The 19,808-nt window shown below is 44.8% G+C and overlaps 1 protein-coding gene across 5 annotated transcripts in view; it reads right to left on the minus strand.

The window, feature by feature from the left end:
- Positions 1-19,808, minus strand: part of LOC124622113 (organic cation transporter protein-like) — a 252,790-nt gene that overhangs the window by 24,400 nt on the left and 208,582 nt on the right. For all 5 annotated transcript variants that reach the window (XM_047147742.1, XM_047147752.1, XM_047147760.1 and 2 more), the window contains exons 7-8: positions 10,011-10,238; positions 2,174-2,388 (exon numbers count right to left, since the gene is read on the minus strand). In XM_047147742.1, the coding sequence (XP_047003698.1) occupies positions 2,174-2,388; positions 10,011-10,238 (443 nt within the window). The remainder of the gene's footprint in view (positions 1-2,173; positions 2,389-10,010; positions 10,239-19,808) is intronic.

Here is a 19,808-nt window from a genome sequence, read left to right on the forward strand (position 1 = left end):
GTGACAGCACTACCAGTGGAAGGTATATTAAGCGTGTTGGGAGGACGCTGCAAACAGTGCAAAAATTGGCGTAATGCTGAAACGAAGCGATTCGCCTGACGACCTAAAGGGAATGATCATTGGCTTTCGGAATAAGGCTGGAACCACTTTCCAAATGGCACAGATCGTGAACTGTTTGCGTGCTGCCATGGATAAACTATACCAGGCACGGCAAAATCGCGTTATCTAAAACTGACGTCGACGCAAAAACGGTGCACCACAGGCCATAGATAACAGAAATCATTATACTTTTGGAATAACCAAGAAGAGAGATATGTGATATAAAAAGGCTGGCTTCGTGATGCAACATTTTCCTTAAGACAGACGAAACTGATGTTCGGTCGATGTTCTGTTTCCGAGAATGCTGAGAATATATTGTGCTACGCTTGGTGGATTTCCGCTCTTTCCATTTCACAGCGTTCACCCACAGAAGTCCTCGAATGGACCAATAGGACATCGAAAGTCAAATGGCAGAAATGAAACCACTACAGTAAAAGTAAACAGCGCAACCAAAAGTGATGCATATAAAAAATTTTGTTCGAACGAGTCCACTTATAAATGAAATGTGATTGCTTTACACTTTAAACTATAATCAGAATTATTGATACTCCCGTAAATCACGCAAGATGGCTTTTCCGACGAAAAAGTCCACCAAAAGCTAAAGTTTAGGCCAGATGACAAAGCGAACGCCAGCTTCATATTTGTAACATCATGACAACTCGCATTATTATACCCCCACAGTGTTGGTGTCTCAGTCTGGATGAATAGCACATTTTGCAATGTTGCTTACAAGTACTATAACTTCTTAGGCGACTAGTCAGTGTGTTGATGGCCTTGTAAGTAGAAACCGGTTACCGAAATGAATTAATGGTTCAAATGGCTCTGAGTACTATGGGACTTATCATCTGAGGTCATGAGGTCATCAGTCCCCTAGAACTTAGAACTACTTAAAGCTAACTAACGTAAGGACATCAGACACATCCACGCCCGAGGCAGGATTCGAACCTGCGACCGTAGCGGTCGCGCGGTTCCAAACAGAAGCACCTAGCACCGCTCGGCCACTGCGGCCGGCGAAATGAATTAATCCTATACAACATAGGCAATATGGTGTTTTTCATTCATTCTCTTACTTTGCTCCGTAATGCTTACAGATACGCTCATAAGCAACATTTAAGGGCCAAGGTAACTTTCGCATAATGTGTCACTTCCATGTAACAAACCGATTAAACTTGGATCATACATACACTGTCCAGTCACATTGCGGCCCTCTGTCAAAAGCCTAAATAACAACATTAGCCAATGGGGACGTGCAGGAAGAGTGTCAATGAGATCCGGGGAGGTGCCTAGAATGTGGAGCCACGCCGACTCCAGTCCCGCGGTCAACTGCCCTAGGTTTCTCAGTTGAGGATCCATGGTGAAAGCAGCCCCATTGAGGTGGTGCCACAGATTTTCTATTGACTTTGCGTTAGGGGAGTTTGATAGCGAGAGGAGTATGGTGCCCTCATCCTGGTGCTCTTAGAACCAAGCATGTACACTGCGAGCTGTGTGACAATTTGCATTGTCCTGCTGGCAGAGACATAAAGATGTAAAGTTTAATGGCAAGCTAAAAGGAATAGGAAAAGTGAAGTTACACTAAAAGAAGCGGATAATGAGTGAAGAAAGGTTATTATTACGCAGCAAGACTGAATGGTGTCTAACATAAAAAAATAGGTGTTCACAATCTTTTCCATTCTTGTGTATTTCTTTCACGATGCTAATCAGTTGAAGTCGGACAATAGTCTCGTAGGCCCAAAACCGGTTAGTTGAATGCACTGTGGAACATACACAGTATTGTGCTTTTAATTTATTATTACGCTGTTCCACCAAGAAGGAACTAAAGAATCAATATAGCAATGCAAGAGTGTTTCTTGCTGTGTTTTTATGTTTGCAGCTTCGAATTTCACCGCTTGTAGTCCGTATTTCTAAAGGGGCACGTGATGCGTAGATACAAACTACGTTCCGAAACTGTCCCACTGCGAGCGCTTTTCACGTTTGAGATGCAAATCGTTTGCATGCCGAGTCCTAGTTGCCAGAAGCCACCCGATCCTCGCACGCGGGCACTGTTGAGCGGCTGCGAGCGTGGCTGAGGGCTGACCTTCGGGGACGGCGGCGGTGAGCAGCAGCACGGCGCCGCCGGCCAGCATGCTGCCGCACAGGATGCTCTTGCGGCCCCAGCGGTTCAACGTAAGCAGCAGGAACGTGTAGGCCGGGATCTCGACCGCGCCGCAGATGAAGAAGTTGAGGTACTCGTTGCCGCCCAGGCTGGACGTGTTCCAAGACAGCCCGTAGTACGTCACGTTGTTCACGAACCTGCAGCACGACGGCAGCCGCTGAGCTTGCATTTCGCACAGGTGAAGTACAAGTAACAGCAGAGCATTTGCTTTACGCAGTTTGTCACTTAACTCTATATCACAATTTCTAATCTCATTTTGCTCCTTTTCTCCTTCCATACAACCAACCAAGGTTCGTCACATAAAACACACTATATGTCATTAAGGAGGCTACTTTTAACACCACATCTTACGAACCTTCCCTAAATCGCCAAGTCCAGACACGGGCGCGCGGGCGGCCACAGAAGCAGTACGCAAACAAAGAATCGCGTAGGAATATATTCGTTTGTTCAAAATCTTAAATCTCCTGAAATTTCTTCACACATTGCTCTGAAATTTTGATACAACGTTGAATTTGATTAAGCGCGTTTTTATGTATGTAATATGCAAGTAAATATGTAGTATGGAAATGTAAAAGTTATTACTGAAAATCTCAAAAAGTTCTTGACTGTTTTACTCCAAATTTTTACACAATACTCTAATGAACATTTCGGCAGACCTAGGCTATATACAGGGTGTCACAAAAAGGTACGGCCAAACTTTCAGGAAACATTCCCCCCACACAAATAAAGAAAATATGTTATGTGGACATGCGTCCGTAAACGCTTAATCTCCATGTTAGAGCTCATTTTAGTTTCGTCAGTAAGTACTGTACTTCCTCGATTCACCGCCAGTTGGCCCAATTGAAGGAAGATAATGTTGACTTCAGTGCTTGTGTTGACATGCGACTTATTGCTCTACAGTACTAGCATCAAGCACATCAGTACGTAGCATCAACAGGTTAGTGTTCATCACGAGCGTGGTTTTGCAGTCAGTGCAATGTTTACAAATGCGGAGTTGGCAGATGCCCATTTGATATATGGATTAGTACGGGGCAACAGCCGTGGCGCGGTACGTCTGTATCGAGACAGATTTCCAGAACGAAGGTGTCCCGACAGGAAGACGTTCGAAGCAATTGATCGGCGTCTTAGGGAGCACGGAACATTCCAGCCTATGACTCGCGACTGGGGAAGACCTAGAACGACGAGGACACCTGCAATGGACGAGGCAATTCTTCGTACAATTGACGATAACCCTAATGTCAGCGTCAGAGAAGTTGCTGCTGTACAAGGTAACGTTGACCACGTCACTGTATGGAGAGAGCTACGGGAGAACCAGTTGTTTCCGTACCATGTACAGCGTGTGCAGGCACTATCAGCAGCTGATTGGCCTCCACGGGTACACTTCTGCGAATGGTTCATCCAATAATGTGTCAATCCTCATTTCAGTGCAAATGTTCTGTTTACGGATGAGGCTTCATTTCAGCGTGATCAAATTGTAAATTTTCATAATCAACATGTGTGGGCTGACGAGAATCCGCACGCAATTGTGCAATCACGTCATCAACACAGATTTTCTGTGAACGTTTGGGCAGGCATTGTTGGTGATGTCTTGATTGGGCCCCATGTCCTTCCACCTACGCTCAATGGAGCGCGTTATCATGATTTCATACGGGATGCTCTACCTGTGCTGCTAGAACATGTGCCTTTACAAGTACGACACAACATGTGGTTCATGCACGATGGAGCTCCTGCACATTTCAGTCGAAGTGTTCGTACGCTTCTCAACAACAGATTCGGTGACCGATGGATTGGTAGAGGCGGACCAATTCCATGGCCTCCACGCTCTCCTGGCCTCAACCCTCTTGACTTTCATTTATGGGGGCATTTGAAAGCTCTGGTCTACACAACCCCGGTACCAAATGCAGAGACTCTTCGTGCTCGTATTGTGGACGGCTGAGGTACAATACGCCATTCTCCAGGGCTGCATCAGCCCATCAGGGATTCCATGCGACGGAGGGTGGATGCATGTATCCTCGCTAACGGAGGACATTTTGAACATTTCCTGTAACAAAGTGTTTGAAGTCACGCTGGTACGTTCTGTTGCTGTGTGTTTCCATTCCATGATTAATGTGATTTGAAGATGAGTAATAAAATGAGCTGTAACATGGAAAGTAAGCGTTTCGGGACACATGTCGACAAAACATATTTTCTTTCTTTGTGTGTGAGGAAAGTTTCCTGAAAGTTTGGCCGTACCTTTTTGTAACACCCTGTATTTTTAATGTATGTAACTTATAAAATATATATACACACACACATCAAAAAAAGTTTCGCATCACCTCGGTTCCCGGGAATCCTGAAGACAGACGTTGACTGTAGATACCCTATCACGTACACAGTCCCTGTGACTGTTTAGAGATGTCACTAAACCCGCCCAAAGATGCAAACAATCATGCATGAGCAGCGTCTATTAGGCGGAGGGGACCCGACAGCCGATCAGTTTCAGTCATTCCACCAGGAAGGAGGTACATGGCTCGTGTGTGGTCTGTTCAACCATGCCTAGACGGTCAATACCGGGGTTCGATCGCGACCGCATTGTTACTCTGTGCCAGGAAGGGCTCTCAACAAGGGAAGTGTCGAGGCGTCTCGGAGTGAACCAAAGCGATCTTGTTTGGAAATGGAGGAGATACAGAGCGACAGGAGCTGTCGATGACATACCTCGCTCAGGCCGCCCAAGGGTTACTACTACTACTACTACTGCAGTGGATGACCGCTACCTACGGATTATGGCGCTTAGGAATCCTGACAGCAACGCCACCATGTTGAATAAAGCTTTTCGTGCAGCCACAGGACATCGTGTTACGACTCAAACTGTGCGCAATAGGTTGCATGATGCGCAGCTTCACTCCCGACGTCCATGGCGAGGTCTATCTTTGCAACCACGGCACCAAGCAGCACAGTACAGATGGGCCGAACAACATGCCGAATTGACCGTTCAGAACTGGCATCACGTTCTCTTCACCGGTGAGTGTTGCATATGCCTTCAACCAGACAGTCGTCGGCGACGTGTTTGGAGGCAACCCGATCAGGCTGAACGCCTTAGACACATTGTCCAGCGAGTGCAGCAAGATGGAAGTTACCTGCTGTTTTGGGGTGGCATTATATGGGGCCGACGTACGCCGCTAGTCGGCATGGAAGGTGCCGTAACGGCTGTACGATACGCGAATGCCATCCTCCGATCGACAGTACAACCATATCGGCAGCATATTGGCGAGGCATTCGTCTTCATGGACCACAGTTCGCGCGCCCCATCACGCAAATCTTGTGAATTACTTCCTTCAGGATAACGACATCGCTCGACTAGAGTGGCCAGCATGTTCTCCAGATATGAACCCTATCGAACATGCCTGGGATAGATTGAAAAGGGCTATTTATGGACGACGTGACCCAGCAACCACTCCGAGGGATCTACGCCGAATCGCCGTTGAGGAGTGGGACAATCTGGACCAACTGTGCCTTGATGAGCTTATGGATAGTATGCCACAACGAATACAGGCATGCATCAACGCAAGAGGACGTGCTGCTGGGTACTAGAGGTACCGGTGTTTACAGCAATCTGGACCACCACCTCTGAAGGTCTCACAGTATGGTGGTATAACATGAAATATGTGGTTTTCACGACAATAAAAACGGCGGAAATGATGTTTATATTCATCCAATTTTCTGTACAGGTTCCGGAACTCGCGAAACAGAGTTGATGCAAAACGTTTTTTGATATATATATATATATATATATATATATATATATATATATTGTATTTATAGCTTATCGACTTTTGGTGTGAATACTACTACGGAATCTGAATTTGCAGTAACAATAATCAAGGCTCAAAATCAGCGAGAGGGGGGAAGAGGAGATGGACAGAGGAGTCGGAGGAAATGGACTGAGAAAGTGCGAAGGAGGAGAGAAGGACGTACATCCAATTCCCACACATATTAGAAACATGTGCTTTCTCTTTCCTTTTTTCCAATTATCCAGATCGAGCCACAGCAACGCGTGTCCGGGAACAAATAGTGGGCAACAAATCAGCTGATGAAATCATGAAGCTTTATTAATTAACAACCTGACGCCGTATCCATAATTTACGTATTAATTTTATTTAGAGGTACTTAAAAATTCAATCGCGAGTTAAACTATGAAAGAAAATTTTTACAGAAAAGAAGCTTTACGAAAATGATTCCTAACGTACTGAGGAACCGGAATCTGGAAACAGATTTCGGTTGCCGTCATTTTGTGAGAAATTAATAAATTACTTAGTGCCAACATCCGTTAAAAACTGCTGAAGTTTTACTTGCCGTCTTCTTGCTCGTGAGAGGCGTATGGAAACAGAGTAAACCATCATTCCTACTGTTGGGACTGTACAAGTAAAGGAAACGCCTGTGAGAAAAAGAAAGTGGTCAGGTATATACTTCACGTAGTGTGTATCTCCTCGGCCACCAACGCAGACGGCTCTTTTTTTTTTCCTTTTAAGTCTGAAGACGACCAGATTGTGGTGCCACCCTGGGCATAGGTCTGGCCGATGCCACGTCTGCTTCAATCTGTGTGAACTTCGGGACGAACCATCAGCTGCCGCTGTCGACACTGTTCGCGACCGCCTCTTGTAGGCACTGACTGCCATGCAGAAGTAGCAGTTATCTGTTCATTAGTTTGAACAGAACATAGCAGTGTTATTCGTTTTCATGCATCGTTTCAAAATGGTTCAAATGGCTCTGAGCACTATGGGACTCAACTGCTGAGGTCATTAGTCCCCTAGAACTTAGAACTAGTTAAACCTAACTAACCTAAGGACATCACACACATCCATGCCCGAGGCAGGATTCGAACCTGCGACCGTAGCGGTCTCGCGGTTCCAGACTGCAGCGCCAGAACCGCGCGGCCACTTCGGCCGGCTGCATCGTTTCATTCACTTGGTCAGCCAGAGTATCTCTCAGTTCGACAGCTGACCAAAGGCGCCAGATATGCGGTAAGAGTCACCAAAATTTCAACGAACTCCCCTTGCGAACGATGCGATCCGTCCCAAGACATACCCCTCTTCCAACCGCAGTCACTAAGCTCGTTCCTTTCTTCCTTCCTTCCTTCCTTCCATTCTTCCCTACCTCCCACTTCCATCCTGCTGAATTTCAGTCGCTTCCTGTGGTTCCATAGGGCCCCGTAGTCACACTCATCATTCCATCTTCGTCAGAGCCATGACTATTCTCATGCATTGACAGCATCACCTTTACACCATAGCAACATTCACATTATCATCAATAATTTCATTTTTAGTGCGATATAAAGGAATCTACAAATTTTTAAAGCGATCAATATTGTCCACCAGTTTGTTTTTCAAAGTCTTCAGTTAATCATCTTTTAGAAATCGTAAATATGGTCCACCACAGCAGCTTTTAAATCATCACTCAATCTGTTTTTACGTATTGTAAGCTTTCAGTGTAATCTGTGGTTGCAAAGCGGTGCCGCGCGGGATTAGCCGAGCGGTCTAGGGCGCTAGAGTCATGGACTGTGCGGCTGGTCCCGCCGGAGGTTCGAGTCCTCCCTCGGGCATGGGTGTGTCTGTTTGTCCTTAGGATAATTTAGGTTAGGCTTAGGGACTGATGACCTTAGTGGTTACGTCCCATACGATTTCACACACGTTTGAACATTTTTTTGAAAAGCGGTTATATCCACCATCAGCCCGCCCCTTCGTGAAGAGTTGAAATAACTATACAGGAAAATAGAATAGGGGAGGGCGGGGCTGGTGGAGCATAAGGGTACATTGGGCTAACGAAATATCTGCGAAACTATTCACCGCACGCTAATGCATCAAATTGCGGAAAGAAGCGGTCGTGGGAGGGAACCCGTCGCGCGACCGCCAGTGGCGACTTGCGATCGAGTGAGTACACGCCGGCATTGTTTACTTTGCGATCAAAAAGTAAAATAATCGTAAACGAGAATATTTCTTATGCACTTGCCAAACTTTATCCGTTTCCATCAGGTAAGTGTTAAACTTATATAAATTTAGTATATTTTTTTATATGTATACAAATTTTGGATGTAATTCTAACCATTGTTTCATAACCTCGCTTTTATTTTAAATTTTTGGGTAGGGGTTTGTATTGTACTGTATTAAACGAGACAACTAGAAACGACGGAGAGGCTTCGTCCCGCCGCAGCCCTCAGTGGTTCACAACCCCACAACAAAAACATGGTTCAAATGGCTCTGAGCACTATGGGACTCAACATCTGAGGTCATCAGTCCCCTAGAACTTAGAACTACTTAAACCTAACTAACCTAAGGACATCACACACATCCATGCTCGAGGCAGGATTCGAACCTGCTACCGTAGCAGTCGCGCCGTTCCAGACTGTAACGCCTGGCCGGCAGCCCACAACAGGCTACAGCAGTCCACCCACCCACCCACCCACCCACCCCACCGCCGCCCCACACCGAACCCAGGTTTATTATGCGGTTCGGCCCCGAGTGGACCACCCCTCCCCCCAACCCCACCCCCCCGCCCTGGGAACGTCTCATACCGGATGAGTAACTCGAATTGCGGGGTAGAGAAATTATGGTGTACACATACGTGGAGACGGTGTTTGCGCAGCAATCGCCGACACAGTGTAACTGAGGCGGAATAAGGGGAACCAGCTCGCATTCTCCGACGTATATGGAAAACCGCCTTAAAAACCAACCACGGGCTAGCTGGCACACCGGACTTCGACACTAATACGCCGGGCGGATTCACGCTGGGGACCGGCATTCCTACCCGCTCGGGAGGCAGTGAGTTAGACCGCGCGGCTAGCCGGGCGTGCTTGGGTTGGGCTGCGGTGGGGTGGGGTTAGTTGAGCAATAGTTGCTGAACCAAACCCTTTGACTTAGAACGAAAGTAATCTGGTATACCAGATAATTACATAAACATGCAAGTCTGATTTTGAACAGAAAGTCTGAGTCTAATCCATAAGATAGTCTTATGATATGTTAGTGTTTTATCGATTCTAGTTTTGTTTATTATTAAAAGAAAATTACTTTTAGTTTTACTGTAACGTCATTAAAAGACTATAAATAAAAAGCCGATTGTCAAACAAAAATTCTATTTCATGTCGAAGTAACATTGAACCCATGGTTTGCCTAGATTTCTAATTGCTCAATTTGCTCCATACCCTTGCTCATCTTACCTCACGTCTGGGGGGGGGGGGGGGGGGGTACGTTGAGCGTACTTGACTGTTGGAATTTAAACAGCTCTAGCTCTTAAATGCGACTTGTTAGAAATAAATTACTATGGACACTTTTGCAAAGGGATAAATTACCTACCCATCAGTATGTGTAACAAACCATTAAGAATTATAGTTGAGGAGCTATAACTAATAAAGTGAAAAATTACTTAACTAGCTCCGTCCCACCCTCCAGTCCTGACGGATGTTTTTTACTCATGACAATAGCGGAACACTCACTCATTGAAAACGCTGTTTTTATGCAAAGAGATACGACTTGGATACTGAGAATATTTTATAGTCATTTCATTGTAAAAGTCTTCTAGGATGTGTGTGATGTAAACAAGTCTGCTAACTACCATGACGTCAAGTGTATTTCACAGTGATGATGAGGAGGAGGAGACACGGAGGAGGAGGAGGAGGAGGAGGAGGAGGAGATATGGATGAGGCTCAGGAGGTCGGTGGCGAAGATCAGGAGGTAGAGGAAGAGGGAGATGGAGAGGTAGATGTAACGTAAGAAAGATAAGTGCTAACCAGTTGAAGAAGATGTTGAGCGCGCGGCGCCGCATATTGGGGTATCGCATGAGGTCGAGCAGCGAGGGCTGCCTGGCGTCCTTGGGCGGCTTCTCGGCGGGCAGCATGCGCTCCAGCAGGGCGTCCGGGGGCGCGACGCCGTTGACCGCCGCGACGCGCCGCAGCATCTGCTTCGCCTCCTCCGGCCGGCCCTGCGTCAGCAGCCAACGCGCAGACTCCGGCACGAACCTGCGGCATCCGGCGGCCCGCACGTCTCACCTTCCGTCCGCAAGGAGTCACAAACAGAACAACTCCACGTTCGCGAGTACATTCACGCCAACTGCATGCTCAACAGATTTTAGCTCTGAAATACGTACTATCACCTTGAAAATTTGGGGAGGAATCTGTATATTTTCATCTTTTTTGCATTCTTTTCAATTTCCTCACTGCAAGCTCTACAAATAAAGTAAAATGGGTTCGTGGTACTCTCATTACAATTTTTCCATCAAACGCATTACGTCAGTCACACAACTAAAGCAAGCTAGTTTGTAGATGGTAAACATCTTTTATGTTTCAAAAAAACGCAACGTAGAGCTTGACTTGTTTGTTCAGTGTATAATAAAGTCACTTGTGTTAAGACGGTTATAAGGGAAAGTTGCAGAAGACTGAACACTTCGTTGAACAACTTCTCATGGTTGGGATTCACAGTCATATAATATTTCTTAAAAGACATCATAGTCGCCGTTGCCTGTATAAAATATTTATTGTTACTATTTCAAGTAACACTGCAAAGTTACCTAAACACAAAAATACAAAAGTGAAGCACAGGGTGTATATACATAATTAAGCAAACATTTTATTAAGAAAGTAGCTCAATTATAAAAACTGGAGATAAATGTACGTTACTTACATTCTGTCAGAATATAAAACTATCTGACATGACTTTGAGAGTCCCACAAGATCTGATGAGTACTACACTTATTACATCGTAATATGTTGTTAAATACATACTGAACTGTCGATGTTATCATCGTTCTAATGATCTACCACACATACAAGTTCAGGTGCACTGACAACATGTGGAGCTAAGTCAGTTGACGCGAAAATACATTTACTTAAGATACTGCCTGTGCACGTAGCAAGGGTAGTACACACCAAGGATACAACTTATAAGCTTTATATCGTGAAGTCTTCATCTGTCGACAACATACAGCTTACTAAATAGTGCTATGTTTGTAATGGGCAGTAGGATAGGATTGGAATATTTATTTATAACATAATAGGGGATAATACTTGTGTTATCTGTTAATAGGCTCTCACATTGACTTAAGTGCTCGTAAATGAGATGAAGATAGAGCTCTGATATATAATACTTTGTATGCGTATAAATTTTACGAATATAAATGGCGTAAAACGCTCGCCAGCAATCCAATCCACTGTACAGCACCACAAATTTTGACAAAACATCACAATGCCTCCGCACAAATGCTTGATGCATCCTTCAACCAGACTCCATTATAGTAAACAGGACTAAGTAAATATGTATACTATTCCATCGAAATTGTTTACATGTTTTCGGTAAGTGTCTAAAATAACTGTACAATTCTATGAATTACTGTTGAAGTAAATTCATACAATAAATCACAAGCTTCGAAAACAATGAAATGTCGACGCTACATTTCATTTATAAAACATACAAAAACGAAATACATTGGAAAATGCTTTTCTTCCCTCGTTATAGTCCATAAATTTTTCTTTACAGTAAAATCAGTAATCTGGTGTAATAAGTGTTGTACTCATCGGATCTTGTGGGACTCTCAAGGTCAAAAGGCTGTATTTTGACGAGTTTTATAATCTGACAGAATGCAAGTAATGTACATTTACCTCCAATTTTTATAATTGAGCTACTTTCTTAATAAAATGTTTGCTTAATTATGTATATACGCCCTGTGCTTCACTTTTGTATATTTGTGTTTAGGTAACTTCGCAGTGTTTCTTGAAAATGGCCATAAGGCCGAAATTGCAATAGTAACAAATACAGGGTTATTACAAATGATTGAAGCGATTTCACAGCTCTACAATAACTTTTTATTTGAGATATTTTCACAATGCTTTGCACACACATACAAAGACTCAAAAAGTTTTTTTAGGCATTCACAAATGTTCGATATGTGCCCCTTTAGTGATTCGGCAGACATCAAGCCGATAATCAAGTTCCTCCCACACTCGGCGCAGCATGTCCCCATCAATGAGTTCGAAAGCATCGTTGATGCGAGCTCGCAGTTCTGGCACGTTTCTTGGTAGAGGAGGTTTAAACACTGAATCTTTCACATAACCCCACAGAAAGAAATTGCATGGGGTTAAGTCAGGAGAGCGTGGAGGCCATGACATGAATTGCTGATCATGATCTCCACCACGACCGATCCATCGGTTTTCCAATCTCTGTTTAAGAAAAGCCGAACATCATGATGGAAGTGCGGTGGAGCACCATCCTGTTGAAAGATGAAGTCGGCGCTGTCGGTCTCCAGTTGTGGCATGAGCCAATTTTCCTGATGTCCAGATACACGTGTCCTGTAACGTTTTTTTCGCAGAAGAAAAAGGGGCCGTAAACTTTAAAACCGTGAGATTGAACAAAACACGTTAACTTTTGGTGAATTGCGAATTTGCTGCACGAATGCGTGAGGATTCTCTACCGCCCAGATTCGCACATTGTGTCTGTTCACTTCACCATTAAGAAAAAATGTTGCTTCATCACTGAAAACAAGTTTCGCACTGAACGCATCCTCTTCCATGAGCTGTTGCAACCGCGTCGAAAATTCAAAGCGTTTGACTTTGTCATCGGGTTTCAGGGCTTGTAGCAATTGTAAACGGTAAGGCTTCTGCTTTAGCCTTTTCCGTAAGATTTTCCAAACCATCGGCTGTGGTACGTTTAGCTCCCTGCTTGCTTTATTCGTCGACTTCCGCGGGCTACGCGTGAAACTTGCCCGCACGCGTTCAACCGTTTCTTCGCTCACTGCAGGCCGACCCGTTGATTTCCCCTTACAGAGGCATCCAGAAGCTTTAAACTGCGCATACCATCGCCGAATGGAGTTAGCAGTTGGTGGATCTTTGTTGAACTTCGTCCTGAAATGTCGTTGCACTGTTATGACTGACTGATGTGAGCGCATTTCAAGCACGACATACGCTTTCTCGGCTCCTGTCGCCGTTTTGTCTCACTGCGCTCTCGAGTGCTCTGGCGGCAGAAACCTGAAGTGCGGCTTCAGCCGAACAAAACTTTATGAGTTTTTCTTACGTATCTGTTGTGTGTCGTGACCATATGTCAATGAATGGAGCTACAGTGAATTTATGAAATCGCTTCAATCATTTGTAACAGCCCTGTATTTTATACAGTCAACGGCGACTATGATGTCTTTTAAGAAACTTCGTTGAACGTTTCCTGTAATGATTTCCACCATCATGTAACACCTTTCGTAATTATACTGGTGCTGGTCTGCGCGAATCAACAGTGAGTAGCTAAACCGTAGGTCACGCAAGTCAAGAAAGTCACTCCTATGATTTGCATCCATTACCGTAAAATCTTACACCTTTGACAGTGAACACAAGTTTAATCGTGCAAATTTGCTTTCAAGAACTTTATCGTTGAAAATTCAAATGCTGATCTAACAGTGACGGACATCTGCTAAACTGAGAATGGAAAAAGCAGTTATTGTTGATTTCGACCTATTCAAGTTTCGCCCACTGATTTCAGAATATTCCGTATCTTTGGAAGGACGAATTTCAGAAAGAACATCCTCTTTTAGTTGGGTAAATCCAATAGATACGTCAGTAGAACAGCAACACTATATAATACGGTAAATATGTCAAAAAACAAACAATACTATATACTGAGTAAAAAACATTTCACTCTTATAGTCAATAAAATTCTTCCGGGTTTGAGGCAGCATTGTCATCTGTAAAATTCCGACGTTTCGGCGACTGTTGCAAGGCGCCTTCCTCAGGGTGTATTGCAGCCAGTAGCAATACACCCCTAGGTAGGCGCCTTGCAACAGTCGCCGAAGCGTCGGAATTTTACAGATGACAATGAGGCTTCAAACCCAGAAGAATTTTATTGACTGTGACAACGGTCGCGGAAGCCTACGTTTACATTTCACCCTCATGTTTAACTGAAGTAAAGCTACACTGTGTTATTCGCTTTATGTTTTAAATGTACTGCGTTTCATAGATCATCATGCAGTCCAGATTAAATTGCAAATGTGGTTTAGGATTATACAGTCCAAAGCGAATTATTTACAACACATCCTGTTTCTCAGTGTCTATCGAGGATTAGCGAAGTTTCATTTAATTATCATTTGAACAATTGCAAGCCCGTGTCACGTCATTCGTTATGCGGATGTGTATATGTGTAGAACGTGAAACAGGGAAAGGTTCATTAGTTACAACTGTCAGGAGATTTCTTAGCAGAGACCGTTGCTTGCAAGATATGAAAATTAGCATTACTGCCACAGTTTAAATGTACCGAAATTTTCTTCATTTTTGTGGAACTCAGAAGTGGAGCTGCCTTTTCTTTTTATTTTCTCACGTCCACATGCGTTTGTCAAATAAGCTATGCAACTATAGAATCTACCTCATTTCAGCTATTATTTTTACCTGTCAACAATTTGAATGGGTATCATCTCTCACAGTGAATGGTCTAATTTCTCTCTCACTGCGAATGTCATCCAGAACTGCTCCTCCTACATTGCTACGCTAGCGGTTGTTTTTATTGCCAACTGTTAGTAGGTTTTTGCAGCAAGTGCTATCACGTGAGACTGTAATAAGTAATGAGTCAGACTGACCAATATGAAGCTGTGATAGATCTTTTGAGGCAGTTGTCAGAAATGGACTATGTACGTCTCTACAAATTGCCTCGTGTGTAAGTTGCAAAAAAGTATACAATCAGCTGTGATAAGTCCGCGGTGAAGTGTGACATTGCTTAGAATTGGTGAACGGTTGTCCACAATGAGCTATTTCTCGTCATAATAACATATAGATAATATAACCACAGTCCTTCGCAAGACTGAACACCGCCTTTTGGCGTTTCTGGCGCATGACGCGACAAGAGAAGTATATAAACGGAGCAGAGAAGAATGGGGAAACATTCTAGCGGCGATACGGGCCGCAAATAGAGAAACCCATTTACAGTGTCTTCGGCAAAGGGCAGATTTTTATGGTCTGTCGCCTGGGAACGGAAACTGCAAAGCTGGTCAGCTATTCGCGTGCTGCTGCCGTGAGCATCTGTGGAAAACGGTTGAAGGACGGTGAAAACACGAGTAGGTGACAAGGTACTGGGCGTTCACGTCTCATCAGAAACGTAGAGGTCACAGGCTTTCCCGCTCTGCGGAGTAGGATAGGAGTAGATCCGTGGCAGATCTGTCATCAGAGTACATGTTTCAAAACACACCGTTCAGTGCGCGTTGTTGAACATGGAGCTTCGCAGCAGACGACCTCTACGAGTTCTCATAGTGTGGCCTTACTTCTTTTGGCTCATCGGCAATAGTATTTAACGTACAGTGTAGTAATGATGTAGAGCCCAGAAAGCCAAACGAATATAAAGACGGCAATTTTACAGCATGCTTCATTTATGCAACTGAAAATATTTTACTGGCGTTAACAGAAGATTTCGAGAGACTGGGTAGCGACACAGATGTAAACGGGGTGCTAAACAGCATAGTACAAGCTGATGTTGGACCGTGTGGGAGAATCTCTATCAATCTACCAATGATGTGCGCACTTAGAGGGAGATCCCCAAGAGAATGATGAAGGAGCTACAATTACACCACCATTATAAATAACATGTGAAAGTGCTGTGACTAATTTTGGGCCTACAGTTCAGATCTGTCAATGAATGAACAGCCGCTGTGCTAGAGTGTCTTAATATATCGGCAGACGAGGCCTCTTTCTCCGTGACAGTGTTTTTCGAACTTTCATAGACGTTAACGAAAATCCATTCATCACCCTCGTCTCCAGGCAGTAGCAATACTTATCACTTTTTTCAGATGAATTTGTGTAATATTATATCATGGGGTCTATCTCCTGCTGTACCGTTTTACTTATTCGTGTTACCGGTATTCAGTCCGCGATGCTGCAACTGTTGGGTAACTTACCTCCTTTTATTCTCAACGTCATGTGATTTTCACAGTTTCAGTGCACCGAACTACATCGATGTTGATCTCAGAGCACCTCGACGACAGTCTAATCGTTGAACTGGAGGTGGAGGTTTAAGTCCCATCCCAAAATCAGTGCAATAATCGTATTTCAGTCCTCTGGATTTTTCCATAATGTAACTTCATGACGTTGGTGTTTGAAATCCTAGTTGAAACTAATGAGGAAATGTTTTTGCGTAACAGTCGCCAGAGGTACTCATGGCAAAATTTTATGTGCCATTGTAATACCTATATTCGGGCTGCTGTGCGTCACTGTGATCAATTTTTTTGACCTGTGAGTTCTTGCCGTAACTTCTAATTGATTATGCGAAGATAAAAAGAGACAGAAAAAACACACATTTAATCCAAAGTCTTGTCTCACAATACCCATTATAGGGTCCTCTACCACTTGCGTAATGTAATTTTGCTCCTTATTTCATTATCTAGAAGCGCTGACGATATAAACCTGCCAGAGGCAGATATGCTGCGAGTGGGCGAGGGAGGAGGGGGTGGGGGGAGGGTTCAGTGGTCTCCCGCCAGCTTCTGTCAAATGGATATGACCCATGGACCCATGGGGGACCCTTTGGCAGCGTAAGTAATGTAATGGGACTACACCTATGCTGTTTGTTATAATGTTTCACCAGACGATTCAACAACGATGAACGCTGCAAAGAAATTTTGTTTTCTCTCACGGACTCAGATTCGTCTGTTGGTACTTGTGCTGAGGATGACTCTTCGCTAGAAACTACACAACGCAACAGAATTAAACGATCACTTTTCTAACCCCGTAATTGTTCCGAATTGCGACGCATAAGTTTGAAATTTGGCTCACATGTGCCTACAGCCTTCCTGTGTAATGGTACAAAAGCGTAGTGCCCTCCAACGTCACCCTTTGGCCTCGACGACGACTTAAACAGCAAGGTGTTGGCACGTGCGAAAAGAAGGCCAAACCTAAGAAGCTCATGTGACGTCTAAGCGGGTTAATGACGACATACTGGCTCCCATTTCCGCCACAATTTTGTCCAACGTCACCTTGGAAGGGACAGACGATGGGTAGGTCGTCAGAGGCCCTCTTACCCCAATGTCACCCTTTATTCTGACGTCTCTAAGATGGAGGTGAGAACCGCGACGCCCAGCATTGAAATCTCGCGGTCTTCTTAAGAGTGGTCGAGGAAAACATTCCAGATAGATCGTCGCTCAGAATTTGCGCGAAATGGTCTCAGCTGATGGCACAAATGGCGTCAATGAAACCACCCCCCTCTCTGGGGTGATGATTGCCACATAACCCGCTGTCAAAAAAATGAAGTTCCTAGTGAGATCCTTAACAGGACGACGTTCATGACAAACTTTGGCACAGCTGATTATCTCAGACGTTTCAACCCTTCTCTAGGGTCATTGGGAGGCTGCATCCCAATTAAACGTGATCGTATCCCCTTTGTAAAACAATGCAACTGCAATTTTTGCTCTCGTACGCAGGTTGGGACCACTGGGGACCGCTCAAAATCATTCGACGGAATGTGAACGTGATCTGGGGCAGCAACGGGTGCTTTTGCTTTCGCAGTCCTCCTGTTTTGCGCCCTGCTATGGCATGATCATGGAAGGGTGCGAGACTGGCTCAAGCAAAGGTTCCCTCTAACACCCCCAGTAGTGCAAAACTTTCTATGACCCGCCGTCTCCCCCCCCCCCCCCCCCACCTTTACTGAAAATTTTAAATATGAACGTGTATAAAGTCAATGCGTAAAGTAGTCCGAGGCGCTTTCACGCATGCAACTGGAATCGCAGGGGTGTGTAGTTGCTGCCTGCTGGCGGCCAGGTTTACTTCACGTGCTCTCTATGTAAAGGCACGTTCTTAAAATTCTCAGTGAACAGAGGCCGCTGCCACCGAGTCTACTGCACAATTGGAGGCTCTTAGAGGGACACTTTGCCGTTGTATTCACGCACGAGTCTACGCCGCACCCTCTTGTGGCCACGCCACAGGAGAGCGCAAAGCATCCTTTGATGCTTCGAATGGCGTTCGAAGTGCGTCGGATGATTTCGAAAGATCCCTAGTGCTTCCAACCTATACACAAGGGGTAACACTTCAAACGGGTGATATCATGTCCATTCGGGATGCAGGTCCAAAATGTCCCTAGAGAAGGTTTGAAATGTCCGAACCTGTCAGCAGAGTCGAAGGTTGTCAAGAACGTATTCCTGTTGCCCATTGCACTGCGAACTGTCGTCTTAGACCGCGAAATGTGAGGTAATCATCGCCCTGGTGGAACGGGGGGGAGTTTCCATTGGCGCTCTTTATACCGCCCCATGACGCCTTTCCCTGTCTTTTCTGAGAGGTGGTGTGTCTAGAATGCTTTTTTCGGCCACTCCTAAGAAAAATGCGTGATTTCAACGCTGGGGGTCGCGGTTCTGACCTCCATCGCACAGGCCTCAAAAGAAAAGGGCGACATGTTGGCAGGATGGAATGTGACGACCCCCACCGTCTGACATCCACGGTGGCTTTGGGTAGAGTAGTGATGAAAATTGCTACACATTGGTGAGACATTAAGCCACCCTAAACGTCACCAATTTCTGAGCTGTGGCCTATTTTTCGCATTGGTCGATACCTTAGTTTTTGCAGCGTCGTCGAGCCCGAGGATGACGTCACAGTGGGAGGCAGTTGCAGGTTTCGGAAAAATTTGATCCTATGATTCCGTTGACAAGGGTGTGTAAGGCAACATTAGGTTGTCGAGTGAATTCAGTGAGCGATCCTGACATTTATTGCAACCCGTCTTCATACAAAAAATGAGACTGTGAGCTAACATAAAGGGTTATAGATAAGTATCACCGGGGTTTCAGAAAACGACTGCGCAAAAACTACAAGACATACAGAAAAGTGCTACATACAGTGGATAAAGCATCTTTCCAATTTTCTATTCGTGATGTCTACCATAGCGTTGTTGCACTGGGACGTCTCATTACATTTAGACAAGTCATCCGCTCCATGCTGTTACGTTAAGTTAGCTCATGTCTGCAGATAGTCAAGCCAAATAATAGATTTCCATGCCCGCTGCTGCCACGCTATCCCAGACAATTCGTGTCAGCGATTTCAACGAGTTTTACTCGCATATTGACATTTGCCGCATCACAGTATCCATAGTCAGTACTTGTGAGTTAAAAACTTTGAGAACAACTCTGTCCATAGATGTGTGTACTTTCTTTACTACAAAGTTTTCACGCAGTCTTCTTCTGAAACTTTTTTAATACATCATGCATACAAGAACACACATTCAGGCATCATATTTCAACGCCCTGAAGGAGATCATTCAAAGACAGAATTGCCTGCTTTACTTCTCTATTTATTGTAACTAGCTGAGTACTGGTATTGCCTGGGTACGTATGTCTCCCAATCTTCCATTAGTCGTCCTCGTCCTCCTCCTCCTCCTCCTCCTCCTCCTCCTCCTGTTTGCCCATCTACTCCTCCCATTCTCTCAATCCTTCTGCTCCTCCCCCTTTTGTCTGTCCGTGTCCTCCCCCCCCCCCCCCCCCCCCGTTTTCTCTCCACGTTATCACACCCATCCCGATAGGAGGCTGGTGGTTCTTACCCTCACAGGATTCCTTTCCATATCGGAACTAATGTGTGTACGAAATTTGATTTAAATCATTC

This window comes from Schistocerca americana, chromosome 1 (assembly GCF_021461395.2).
Source record: "Schistocerca americana isolate TAMUIC-IGC-003095 chromosome 1, iqSchAmer2.1, whole genome shotgun sequence".
Taxonomy (NCBI): Eukaryota; Metazoa; Arthropoda; class Insecta; order Orthoptera; family Acrididae; genus Schistocerca; species Schistocerca americana.